We start from the raw sequence: 14,788 nt of genomic DNA on the forward strand, positions 1-14,788 counted from the left end.
CAAACTATCTGATGATAATCGTTTACAACGTGTGAACGTTGCTTCGTCTCTCTGGCGCGTAATGCGCGTGAACCATTTTTGGACAGAATTGTCACTGGTGTTGAAAATGGATTCTCTAAACAATGGCTCAGTCCTAGACAAAACCACTTTCGACCCCAAAAACTGGACTCCATCCGCAGAAAGTGATGCTTTGCATTTGGTGATATATTATCTTGAAAGATTAATCTGAAGATACCGACTAATATATTTCAAAAAGTATGTATTAAGTAATCAGATATCGATATGGCGCTAAATCTGCCACTATTTGTGTTAATTCTGAGCCCTTCACATTCAAGTCTCCATTACGCGAAACCACATAAGATTAAGCAGAAATAATATGTGATATACAGTCAATATGATTTGTGAAAAATGTAGCGCTATAGTCTCAGGATTCATCTGTGATATAAACAAAAAATATATATGTATATATATATATATATATTAAAAATTAAAAAAAAATTAGTAACACTGTATGCAACAGGGGAAGCACACTTTATATTACTTCACGAAAACAATGAAGAATTGTTTATAAAATACGCATAGCAGTAATATCGAATGCAAACATATGGTATTTGTGATGGTTCTAGTTAATTAAAGGGGAAAAACAGAATATTAGAAACACATGCTGTACGAATAAGCGAATGTTAATAACTACAAAGTTAGTGAATTTTAATGGGAAAGTTATGCGTATGACAGTTTAATAACAAATGAAGTTCAAACTTCTTTACTTCTGTAGCTAGAAACACATACAAAAAACCAAAGTCACAGGCAGGATTAGTATTTTCTGAGGTTTTTCCCAATGAATGTTATACATGGATTGCATTTTGTAATTTCAAGGTTACATGATTGTGCTGCATTGCGAAATTTTCCTGACTTGAACACTAGTTAGAGACATATAACAGAACAGTTAATTAACAAGTGGCTCTTGTTCCATAATTGGATCTTTACAACATATTCCCGCTCCTTTTACTCCGAATTAAAACAAGTGATATAGATATGAAAGAACAATGCGGTTGTTAAGGATTATAGCATTATAATTAAAAGTAAACATATTTTAATAAAAATGTAAACCTAATAATTAAATGCAAATTAAGTTTTCAAAAAGTTGATTAAAGGACATAAACGATTTCTAAATACAATATAAAAATTGATCTCCAACAAATTAATGAAGTTCCAATTAATATGCAAATTACTAAGCTCACCGTTATGGTTGTCACGTTTCAAAGTCAAGTTTAATGAAACGTAGAAGAGCAACTAAGAAAGGTAATGCAAGGAAATTAAAGTATATAAAAGAATTTCAATAGAAATCGCCATCTTTTGTAGTGACACAACCTGTGAGTTTGCAGAATTTTATAAATATTAGATCTAATATTCAGTAAAATGCGGTTAAGTTGATTTTGTTATATAGAAATAAGGTTTCTCATACGATTCTTACCTTATAAGTTAATTTTGTTATATGGAAATAAGGTTTTTCATACGATTCTTATATTATAAGTTGATTTTGTTATATAGAAATATTGTTTCTCATACGATTCTTACCTTATAAGTTGAATTTGTTATATGGAAATAAGGTTTTTCATACGATTCTTATATTATAAGTTAATTTTGTTATATAGAAATAAGGTTTCTCATACGATTCTTACCTTATAAGTTGATTTTGTTATATGAAGATAAGGTTTCTCATACGATTCTTATATTATAAGTTGATTTTGTTATATAGAAATAAGGTTTCTCATACGATTCTTACCTTATAAGTTGATTTTGTTATATAGAAATAAGGTTTCTCATACGATTCTTACCTGATAAGTTAATTTTGTTATATGGAAATAAGGTTTCTCATACGATTCTTACCTTATCAATCTTTGGTAATAATGGAGCACGAAATATTTGTTTTAATTTGTATCATAGCTTTTCTCTAAAGAAGGAAAGTACTTTTGAAGCATTACTTTTTTAGCTTGTTTATTTTGTCTTAGCCGAATGTAGACTATGGTCTATTTCTGGTGTGTTTGACTGGGATAGAACCCCGAATTTTAGCGTCATAACTTGCACGTGGATTTGTTTTTAGAAAGAAAGTACACGTGAAATTATTATTTATTCTTACCTTGTTGATCAGATTGCTGTTATGAATTTAAATGCATTAAGTTTGTTTTCCTGAAATAGAATAGTATAACGTAAAGTTTTATACCCAGAAATTGAGTCTTTTAGAATGGCCCTCTAGTAACTCAGAGGTAAGTATGCAGGCGTACAACGCCAAAAACTAGGTGATGAGCAGAGCACAGATAGCTCATTTTGTAGCTTTGTGCTACACTTTTAGAGCGTTTGAATCAAAATCTGGACATTAGATGCCTCGAACGAAAACTTGCCTAGATACTTCTCTAACTACACAACGTTTCTGTTCACTGGAGTGTTTCCCATGAAGTTAGAGAGTTTGGAATCACAACCTGGACATTAGATGCCTCGAACGAAAAACATGCCTAGATACTTCTTTAACTGTACAACGTTTTTGTTCACTGGCGTGTTTCCCATGAAGTTAGAGAGTTTGGAATCAAAACCTGGACATTAGATGCCTCGAACAAAAACTTGCCTAAATACTTCTTTAACTGTACAACGTTTCTGTTCACTGGCGTGTTTCCCGTTACGTTAAAAATCCTAGACTTTTGCTGAAAAACAAGCATTACATAGCTTTTAAAAATATCTATAATAAATATAATTTCACTTGCTTGAAATTTCACTGTTAGACTAAGATAGAACAACTATTTGTTTAACAGTTAGATGCTGTATTTAGGGTTTTTTTTCCCCATTAGAAATCTCCAGTTTGGAATAAATATTTAATCCCTCAAAACCAGTTACCAGAAATTTATTGTTCCTCTGTAAGCAAACGTCAATAAAATACGTTGGCAGACCGTAAAACAAAGCATTTTCATTCATGCGCAGTTTCCTTAACAGTCTCTATTATATGGCTTTTATCCTAATGAGGTGGTCTCGTTGATATTCCTTCATTTTGCTTTGCAATGCATCGATTCGCATTTGCTAGGTAGCATGATAAAAGAACTGCTATTCAGGAGCTTCTGCCAATTTTTACCTGCTTCTCATGTAAGAAACCGTACGTATATATATATATATATAATGAAGTTGGATCCGAAAAGCCAACGCACGTTTTCTGAGCAAATAATAACTTACCTATAGTAACGTGTTTCTGATATGAGGAGTCATATCTTTGCCATTCGAAACGATTGAGTTTTGGTGCAAGTTTATCCACATTACCTCTATGGGAGGTCGAATTCGGATTCCTATGAAATAAGAAATAATCACTGTTAAGGTTTTTCATAATTACTAAAATAAGAATAAAAATGTCATTTCTATATGGCTTGAGCTGACACTATTTTGTTCATGTTCATATAATTTTAGGTAAATAACTATATAGTGACGCTAAGTTCAACTTTCAGTAATATTTTGCATCACTAGGGGCTTGTTGACTCGATACTTTGTTCACTGCTGACGTAAATATCGTTTCAACAAAGAATTTGTGTGCTGTAACCCAGCTAGTTTGATTAACTTAGACAATTGAGATTAATAATGTTTCAACTAAGATTTTTTTAAAACTTTTAACCCAGTCCGGCTGATTAACTCTGGCATTACGACCGATAGCAGGACTTTAATTCAGTTTTTTCTTAATCTCTTTATATATGAGTGATTAAAACGAACGAATGTTTTTTTTAAATTAATATATTATTATCATTCCTAGAAGTACATTGAAAAATCTCGTATTACGTGGTGCTGTCATTAACTGTGATATCAGTTAAGTCGGCTTACCCTCATGATCTATGGAAATAAATTACTTCCGTCTGCATCATTTCACGTGAGATAAGAATTATTGTTATTGTATCCTATATCATGAATGTTTTGCCAATCATGTCTGAGAACGCATAACGCAGTATGAAACATTTTTTAATGTTGCTTTGAAAGTTGGGCAACAAATCCAATGTTGCCTGGTTTTCAATGCCATTGTCGTGCTTGCGTGACTTTGACCAGAACTTAACAGACAACAGTTTTTTGCAGCATACTGATAAAAAAAGCTGATTTATTTAGCTCTAATTACAAATAATTTGCTCAGTCTCGTAAAATGGCATAAGATTTCAATTACTCACGAGTGAATAGCTGTATAGTCGTTTGGACAGCAGAATTTTGTAGACGATAATGTTTGCAACGTAGTGAAAACATGCTGAATCGTTTAGGCCTAATTTCAAAACACGTCGGAAAACTTGCCAACATTCTAGGCAAATTATTTGCTGAAATTAGATCAGTGCATATTTTATACTTTTATTGATTATATCACACGATGGGGGGCTGTTCTATTTTGAATATTAAACAACTTGTAAATCTTACTTATATATTATATGTTCTTAAAATGAAATCAAAATCTTCAATGAAATGGTAAACTTTAAGAATTACATGCACGCCCAGGAATGTAGGATATATATACTATTTAAAAGCACCAAATAACCAGATTTGTTTAGCAAAACTGAAAAGAGAAGACATGGGATGAGGTAGAATAAAACAGTTATTGACTGGTGATTTAAGGCAACAGATTATTTGTTGTCCTTATACCAGTCAATAATCGTTCAATCCAGATGTAGTATTTATATGGATGAATTACTTTTGAAATCCTAATATAAATCAGTGAAAGATGGATGAAAGTTCACAGATGCTATTATGCATTCTAATCATACTGTAAACTACAACTTAAGGCTTGTTTGTTATGAATTTCGCGCAAAGGTGCACGAGGGCTATCTAAGTTAGCCGTCCCTAATTTAGCAGTAAAAGACTAGAGGGAAGACAGCTAGTCATCACCATCCACTGCCAACTCTTAGACTACTCTTGTACCAACGAATAGTGGGATTGGCCGTCACATTATAACACCTCCACGGCTGAAAGGGCGAGCATGTTTGGTGGAACGGGGATTCGAACCCGCGATCCACAGGTTGCGAGTCGAGCGACCCTAACCACCTGGCCATGCCGGTCCGCCACAACTAGGGTACCGCCAGGAAAAGGATAACAACTAAGTCATTCTTGGACCAAACACACACACACACATACACACACAAAAACATACAAAGTTTCGAAAACTTCTCTGCGGATGTACAGTTCGTACAGTGGTAGAAATGTACGATCTACAAGAAGAATTCAGGTCGAATGAAAATATTTTGTCCTTCTATACTATTGTATTCTTTCCTGGTGGGGCAGCGGTAAGGTTACGGACTTATAACGCTAACATTCGGGGTTCGATTCCCTGCGGTAGGCACAGCAGATAGCCTAATGTGGCTTTTCTCTAAAACAAACAAACCATTGTCTTATGTTTTAGCTTCAGCACACACTCACTCACACTCGTACGTACACAAGCGCATGTTTATCCAAAAGGAGAGAGAAAAAATGGAAGAAGAAAGTGAAACAAAGTAGAAGAGATTTTATGAGATCTTTAAAGTGTAAGATCTCTTTAAAAACGTTGTGTTACTGGCCGTGTACGTGGTAATCGCCACCTAAGGTCATCTTCGAAATTTTACAGAGTTAACTTATTTATATTAAACTTCCTACAAATAAAGAACGTGTTAGAATATTAGTAAAAACAATAATTGGATTTGATTGCGCACAATGACGTGTGCTTTACAAGCTGACTGGGATAATTTTTAAGAGCTTTGCCAAAGTCTTTCTTTAGCAACCAATGAAGTGAAAATTGAGAATAACTGGCTTAGTCCATGTGAGTCTTACAAACCAACTGGGATGGTGGAAAAGTTATTTCAGGTATTAACTTTATTAACCAAGGAAACTAAAAACTGAGACATTTTGTTTTAGTTGGCTAAAGATTCTAACCAGTAATTTTCATGTGTTATGAATATCAACTTTCTACTATTTTACACGAACAAACGTTTGTTCATTAACAGTAGATTTAAAAAATAAGCATCCGTGATCTTACAAAAACTAAAAAAAAATAGCAACAAAAACCGTTCTGCCTAGTTGCTTTCATACATTACCCAGTTTGAGCAAAGTTCGTCCAGTGGGTCATAACAGCTTCTGACAGTGCCACCTCTAGCCGAGTGTAGTTAGGTTGAAAATGTGCTAGAGTGTTTACTAACGGTGCACCAAATATGTAGGGAAGCTCTTCACTGTGGATACAGCCAAGTTTAGGAGAATAGTCTCCTACTTCAGACTGGTGGCCAAAAACGTAGAAGTAAGTGTTTTGACGAACGTGAGCTTGCATGTTTCCTAACTTGACAAGCGGTGCCACAACCAAAGCGTCACTCAAAGCATCAACAGTTTCTTCCAGTAAGTTAAAAGGGTGTTGAGTAGGACGACTCCAGTCGGTGTACTCGTTGATGATCGTTTGATAAATTTCTTGTTGATGGTAATTATAGAGGTTTCTAACCAATGTTCGGAAAATTCTATTTCGTCTGTCCAAGTTGATACCTATCATCTCTTCTCTAGCTGAAAAGTGAAAATAAGATTCTGCTCGAGTAACGCCAAAAAGTAGGTCATACTGACGATTGATATCACTGTCTTCTTCCATCTGATATTCTGGATCATGCTGTAATGATATGCCGTCTACTGTTGGCCCAAACGTTGTTAGATAATCAGGTATTTCTACGTAGACGTCTAATATTTTTTGAAGTGGACGATGACGAAGACATTCAATCGTTGAGGTATCGATGTTCGTGGGACAATTGAGTTTTTTTGCTACTTGACGAGCATAAAACAGCGAATCCTTTGCGATGGCCCAGGGACTAAAAACTGATCCACTCTGCAGAATTACTCGATGAAAAAGATCTGAAAAAAAGCAGTATTATCATTATTATAAACTATACAAAGAACCGCTTAAAGTACAGGGACGAATTAGATTCTTTGAACAAAGAAATGCTTAAATCACATCTCTTAAACTTCCTGTTTTCCGTGATTTATCGGTATGTTCTTGCTGGTGTTCTGGGTTTCTTGTTTTGAAAACGTACTGGAACCTCTATTACTTCATTGTTACATAACTTAGTAGGAAATACTACTCTTGCTTCATTGTTACATAACCTAGTAAGAAATACTACTCTTGCTTCATTGTTACATAACCTAGTAAGAAATACTACTCTTGCTTCATTGTTACATAACTTAGTAAGTTATGTTGTTTCATTGTTATAAAACATAGTAGTAAATGTTGCTCTTACTGCATTGTTATAAAACACAGTAGGAAATGTTGCTCTTACTGCATTGTTATAAAACATAGTAGGAAATGTTGCTCTTACTGCATTGTTATAAAACTTAGTAAGAAATACTACTCTTGTTTCATTGTTACATAACTTAGTAAGAAATACTACTCTTGCTTCATTGTTACATAACTTATTAAGTTATGTTGTTTCATTGTTATAAAACATAGTAGGAAATGTTGCTCTTACTGCATTGTTATAAAACATAGTAAGAAATATAACTCTTGAAGAGTCTGGGCATTACTGCTGAAATATTATTTCCCACATAACTGATTAACAATTATATCCCCCCCCCCCAATGGCACAGCGGCATGTCTGCGGTCTTATAACGTCAGAATCCTGGCTTCGATATCTATGGTAGGCAGAGCTCAAATATCCCATTGTTTTGCTTTGTGCTTAATTTCAAACAAACAAATAAATCAATTATATTAACATTGAATATATATTTGTGCAATCAATGTAGTATCTTGTAGTTTTACGGTTCAGCTTTATCATATTCATATCCATCTATGACACTAAAAAAAAAGTGGTAACTATTGGATTGCAATCTTTTACAGCAGAGAAGACGAAACATTTCTTTTTAAGGATCCTGACGTTAAGCCGCAGGGTTACTATAGAAACAGCAAAACTAAACGTTATCAGAAGTCTGACTATTTTAGATATGTAAGTAATCAGTTTATTTTAGTTAGATTAAAGTTCTTTTTCTACAGTTTCTGCTTCAATTTATTTTCGTAAGTAAAGAGTGACGTTACGAATTCTTGCGAAACGTTACCCTTACAGTGGCACGCGCATCTTTTTTTCTTTATTAATACATTTTTTAATCATTAAACTCATTTCATTTGAATTTCTTCTTTAATCTAATTTAGTGGGGATAAAAAAATGTTTGAGAGCTGGATTTGTAAAGGTTAAACCATTACACATCTAAGTAATTTTCCAGAAGTCTGACCTCTTTTTCTAGTTAAATTTAAGACGAGTAGCTGGGTAATTGAGGAGCGCAGTAACCAGATACTTCAGATTATTTAAGTATTGTAACGAAGTTTTACGCTTAAACAAACAAACAATTCCTTCTTGTTTCTGCGACATCTCGAGCTGCAGTGGAATTCCATGGCACTGATAACATATTTACGACAATGATAATTCCTTGTCCCATTAAAGTATACAATTTGACAAACACTCTTAGGTGCTCATTGAACCAAACTGGTTTACAAAACCGATTAGCTCATAGTCAAGCATGAGAAATAAAAGTGTCAAAAGCTGCAAATGTTTTTTGTTGTTCTCCCAAATATATACAACTTGAAATTTTATACAATATCCAAAGAAATATTTTCATTCCAACATGTATTTTTAAAAAATCATAAATATAATACCGAATATTCGTTAATTTTGAATAGAAACAATCTTGGCTAAAAATATTTTTCCATTATTAATAAGTCTGGATTTTAGTTTTGGTATAACGCAACGGAGAATTAGTATTGCAAAACAGACTTTTTTTATATATACTACAATACAATACAATGAAAACAATTTAATACCATTTTTCTATACTCTCTGCTTCCAGGATTACAGTTATGACAAGTAGTTTTACCTTACATAGATTAATAATCTTAGGAAAATCCTACTATTCAGAAGTTTTGATTATGAGTACAAGCATGGCGTGATTCACGATATTACATTGTAATACGAAACAAAATTAAAATGTTATAATCATCTTGAATTTTGGTAAATGGATGTAGTTTGGTTTCTGGTTTGGCTGCTTGTAGTGAAGCTCAAAGCTACACAATGGGCTACCTGTACTCTGCCTACCACGGGTATCGAAATCTAGTTTGTAGCGTTGTAAGTCCTCAGAATACTATGCCACTGGGGGGCTTTTGGTTGCTGGATAAATATTTAATCCTACTAAATATTTTTTGTTGCTGAGTTGTTTGATGCGATGTTTCGAATGATTGGAAAAGGAAGCGGTTGCCAAGGAAATACCAGACCAATAATTCCTCAGAAGTACCTTCTAGAACCAACTATTAGTATTTGAGCATTATATATATATATATATATATATTATGTATATTATACATATACACGTAGTGATATAATACAGAGATTATACAATTCTTAATAAAAAAGTTCAGTCAAGACTTATCGCTAATTTTTTATAGTATACTTTTTGAAATATTGACTGTTACTTCGGCCGAGTCATTTTTGAACACATTTCGTTATTAGTTAAATAGTTTCAACCTACGATGAACATATGCCATTTTATGTTAAACACCTTTCCATTTATGACAGATACTTTTTTATCGTAGTGTCATCTCACTTTCCCTCGAATTAATATCTAAGAAAAATGCTTTTCAATAAGTTAAAAAAATAATGCATTATAACATTTGTATTTTCCAGATATTAGTAATAAGTTGTTTTTATGAAAACAAAAACACATCTCAGATTTATTGTAATTCAAATAGAACGCCATAGAAAGCAAAATAAATATTGTCAGGATATTTATTTTTCGTTTGTCGTTGACAAATTTCATTTTTGTAAATGTTCTGAAACCTCAAACTAGAAGATAATATTACATATTGTGTCTTATAAATCGATAACATAAGAATTCGCACCCAAGGAATTCTTTTAAATATATCTATTACTACGGTAACACAGTCGAATTTACTAGTGGTTTTAGTTAATTATATGTGTCTTTAAATATGTAAAATTGTTTTATCTTGTAAATAAGCATCACGCATAAAACTGTCTCTGACCAAAACTGATGATATTTATCTTATAACATTTATACATATTATCATCTTATTTACAAGCAAGCGACCTTAGCCTTCAATATCGTTGAAGCTGAATCTATTTCTTCATATTTAGTTGTGAGTTAGTGCATTAGCAATCATAATTCAGTTTGATTCTCGTTATACTGAGATTTTTCAGCTTATCATAATAATCTGGGTTCTCAGTGGACTTAAATTGATAACAAAACATCCCATAAGGATAAAAAAAAAAGAACATCAATTTAAATATCCAGCATTTGACTGGGTTATTAATGGCGATTCATTAGACGACATACGATTTTACTAATCTAAAGAGGAATCTTTAATATGGGAAGAATTGATATTTATTCAACGTAAACCACAAAGATTCAGTTAGGGTCTTAATGAAGATTGACTAATTGACAAATATTGATATCCATTCAGCGTAAACCACAAAGATTCAGTTAGGGACTTAATGGAAATTGACTAATTGACAAACCATTTCATTCATCTAGGGAGGAACCTCCGATGAGAAAATAATTAGTCTTATATTAATTCAACTTTATGCTCTAACAATTGGCCGGGTCGTCATTGGAAACTGATGAACTATTTCCAGACGGGTCACGGGTGAAAGGCCATGTCATCGTGCTTGTTGACTCGCACTAAAATTTTATTGAACTACTATTTCATGAATTTATGTCAATAAGTTTGACTGTAGATTATAATCCTTATTTTAGTATTATACACTACTCGCTTTCTTAATTTTAAAGTAAAGAAAAAAAAACACAGTTAAACATCGGTTTTTGTGTGTCACGTGGTATGTTGAATGCAGCACTGGTTTAGATTAGATGTTTGTGATGTCTATAGTTTGTACGAATTATGAACTCAAATGATCGACATTGACAAGCTAGAATATAAAATAAGAACCTCTTATCTGTTCTATTTGGTAAGATATTTCTTATTAATGAATCAAACACAGTGGCACCCTTCCCACCTCTTTCCAACTTTGGAAACGTTCCCTTGTGTACACTTACTTCTATATATTACATGAATAACCAATCGAAAGCTCAGAATGTCTCCTTAGTGGCTTTTTTAGCCATTTTAAAGACTTAGGACACCATCTCTTTCTTTCGAGTCAAGATTTCAAGGAGGTAGGTTGTGTTGTTAGTCTGCTCGAAATTTCATATTTTTTCAGACTGAAATACAACTTAGGTAGTAAGCTTGGTAGATTATAGTGGAATTCTATGGTATTAAATTTATTATTTTTTGGTTATTCAACTGCATATAAAAATACTAAAAAAAATATTTTGTTTCATATCCTCCACGTGCGAAATTTAAAAAGTCTTAGCAACCTACGTCAAGCAGCAACCGAGTACAAAGGTTGTTACTAGAAGAGATAATTGTTTGCTTCACTGCTTTATTTATTGTTCTATGTTTCAAGAGAAATATGTTTAAGAACGTTCTTCTAAATAGCGATAACCTATATACGTATATAATGTATAATAATTTCAGTGTGACTGTATTTTACAAAATACTAGTCTACTGAAACACAGCCAAGACTGGTCACTTTGTAAAGATTAAAGGCCAGTTTTATATTATTGGATACAGTAACATGAGTGCATGTGTGCCGCGTCATTGTAACTTGTATATTGTTAGTCAGGCACGGCTGAAAGGTCAATATAATATAAATAATAAATATATATATATATAAATGTATAATGTTATGAGATTTAAGCTATTTAGTCTAAATATATATATATTGGTGTTATAATTTTTTGTCGTTCTAGAATGAAAGAGGCATGGTGGTTACGAGATCGGTCAAATCTACCGAACCCTCACAGATGTTCGTTACTGAAAATAACAGATAAAATAAAGGTTTTTCTTAAGAAACGTTTGATGACTATTTGAAAATTTTAAAGATTTCGCATGTGACATTTGAAAATTTTCTGACGCATAAAAGTATTTTTATTCTTAAAATGAAAATTACTTTGCATATTGGATACGCAACATGCGAAAAGTAAAAAAAAAGGCAAGAGAAACACATTGTTTTAGAAACCTTAAGACTTAATAACAAAATTGATACTTTGCGTATGAAAACATTGTAATGCTTACTGATGATTTGCCAAATATACGCTTACTAATGTAAAAGTTATAGCATGAAAACTATAACAAGCACAAAATGGTAAAGAAGGTCGGTCCAAGGGACCGAGCCCGTGCTGAGAGAGTGAATTGACAATCAATTTTACTCATTTAAGGAAGACTCTCTCATGAGGAAAAAATAATTATTAATTCAACTTAACTCTCTAGCATTCGGTTGGGAGGAGTTTCATTAGACTTCAAGCAACGTCACTCGTCTAACGAGGCATCTCTGATAGGTTAATAATTAAAATAGGTTGAATTTAAACAATTCTTCAAGATCTCTGACTTTCAAACAACAAAAAGAACATCAGTAACTTTTTCGGAGTTACTCCCAATTTAAGTCTCTAGAGATTTGCTATTTATATCAAATTTAAATTATTCTTAAATAAATTAGAACGATACTTATTCATTACTAAGTTATAGAACCCGTTTCTATTGTAATCATTTACAAAAATGGCTAAAGAGCAAAACATTCATCAATAATCCTATAAAGCTAATATTTTCTGGGTCTTTATAGTTTTAACCGTCAAGTTATATAGTTTAACCGTCAAGTAAAGGCCATATGAATGAAATATTTCAGACAAGTAGATGCCCTCTCATATCAACAAACTCGAGAAGACAACTGATAACACAAGAGACCATATTAGTTTAAAACAAGGCTCTTGAGATAATGGCAAATAGAAATAAAGGAAATTATAAGTTCAAATTCAACGTTATTTATGTTATAACCTTACGCTCCAAATTTACGATGTTAGAGGAAGTTTCATGAAATCCATATAAAACAGGGAAGCTACAGAGGATAGCACTTGAAATGACTCGCTCTTCTAAATCCAACTCGAAGATGTGTGAATTCACTGTAAAATAATAAAACTAACGGCATAATATGTGGAGCTTATATAATGTATATAACTTATATGCACGACGTTATAAACCAAAATGAAATTCCTGCACTGAATACTTAATGAGATTGGCCAAGAATAGTTACTACAACAATGACAAGATAACATATAGCTAGACATGAAGGCGGAAGTTTGAAGAAATTAGAACAGGAAGTTATCATAGTTCATAGTAATATCACTAAATATAAATGTTTCATATGCATAACGATTCGCTGGCCTGAATGATTTTATGAATGTATATTTAAATCTATGTCCTCCATGTTTCTTTTTTTTTTGTTTTATAGGAGAAAAGCAATATTCTAAATATATAACTTGTGAATTCATAGTGATTTAAAATGCTGAGATGTCTTCAGGTATTATAATTTGTCTTTACCAAATATGTGCCAAATAATTAATTCTTTTTTATTAGGAAAATTTAGTAGCTGAAATCATGACATTATCCCTCTTTTTCAACTTAATGTATAAAACAAACGATTTTGTGATTCGTTTCAGTTTCTTTAATGGTTACGAAAGAATTATGGTATATAGTTTGTCATGATGATTAAAAAGCGCACTGACAGTTCCAATAACTTCGAAGTGGTTGAACTTATCGTAGCTCCCACTTAAACCTTTTGCTTAACTAAACATTAAATTAAGTCACTTCTTGATTTTTGTGAGAAGTATCATTATTAGTTTGCTTGCGATAAAGATTTTAGTGTAACATAAATTTCAAAAGAAAGTATTGCAATGTTGATTAAAAGACAAAAGAACTAGAGATCTAGATCAAACTGTCAATTAGATAGACTAAACACAAACGTTTTGTTGCTCGAAAGGACATAAAACTCCATAAAGTAAAGTTATGAGATTTATGAACACCTAAAGACAGACTTTCTAAGGTGTGATATAGATTGCTAACATGGTATACGAGTGTTTCCCGAGAGAGTTTACAGTAGAGTAAATAGTTTTAGTGTCAACTTCAGAACGTATTTCTAACAGTCAGCTATTACGTAGCAATCACCCCGTTGGTAGATCAAGCGCAATAAAAGGACTACGGGACTGAGAAATGGCCACAATAATAATAACTTCCGATCAGAGTAACCTTCGTACTTATATTGAAGATAAAATTAACCTGGCTATCAGTATAGCTGATGAAATATACTTTTCTTACGTTCCTACTAGTAAAGGCTAGAATGCATTATTTGGTCAGTTAGGTACCCTCGCTGTTAACAATATTTTTGGCCGTATTCTTTAATGATATCTTAGTTAGCCCTAAATCTTAAGCTAACAGTGCAAAACAATAGTTATAATAAAAGTATAATAATAAACAATAAATGAAAATATAAAGTAATGACATTCGAAATATTAACTAGTATAACCAATATTATTGATGAAAGCAACAATACATAAAAAAATGTAGTATACTTTACTTATGGAATGGACAAACAGTAATTGTTGTCTTGAACCTTCGTGGTAAATGATTTTTTTTTGGTGGATTGTAATTCTCTCTCTAAAGAAATCTCATTAGGCCACCCATACTTATATAACGTCAGAGGATATTCCCATTACCATCTGTGACAACTCAAAACATATGTTTACTTTAAACTGTGTTGAGTCAGCAACATCAGCTTTCTCATGAAATAACTAAAAACCAATACTTTATGATGTAACGAATTTTTTATTAAATATTCATTTTAATATTGAAGTTTTTTTAGATTAAATTTATAATTAGGAACAAACATAGCTTATACTGTTA

At 32.3% G+C, this 14,788-nt stretch overlaps 1 protein-coding gene across 4 annotated transcripts in view; it reads right to left on the reverse strand.

The window, feature by feature from the left end:
* Positions 1-14,788, reverse strand: part of LOC106470443 (neuroligin-4, X-linked-like) — a 94,707-nt gene that overhangs the window by 7,612 nt on the left and 72,307 nt on the right. For all 4 annotated transcript variants that reach the window (XM_022399879.1, XM_022399891.1, XM_022399894.1 and 1 more), the window contains exons 4-5: positions 6,069-6,858; positions 3,220-3,329 (exon numbers count right to left, since the gene is read on the reverse strand). In XM_022399879.1, coding sequence (XP_022255587.1) covers positions 3,220-3,329; positions 6,069-6,858 — 900 coding nt within the window. The remainder of the gene's footprint in view (positions 1-3,219; positions 3,330-6,068; positions 6,859-14,788) is intronic.

Source organism: Limulus polyphemus, unplaced genomic scaffold (genome assembly GCF_000517525.1).
Source record: "Limulus polyphemus unplaced genomic scaffold, Limulus_polyphemus-2.1.2 Scaffold105, whole genome shotgun sequence".
Classification (NCBI taxonomy): Eukaryota; Metazoa; Arthropoda; class Merostomata; order Xiphosura; family Limulidae; genus Limulus; species Limulus polyphemus.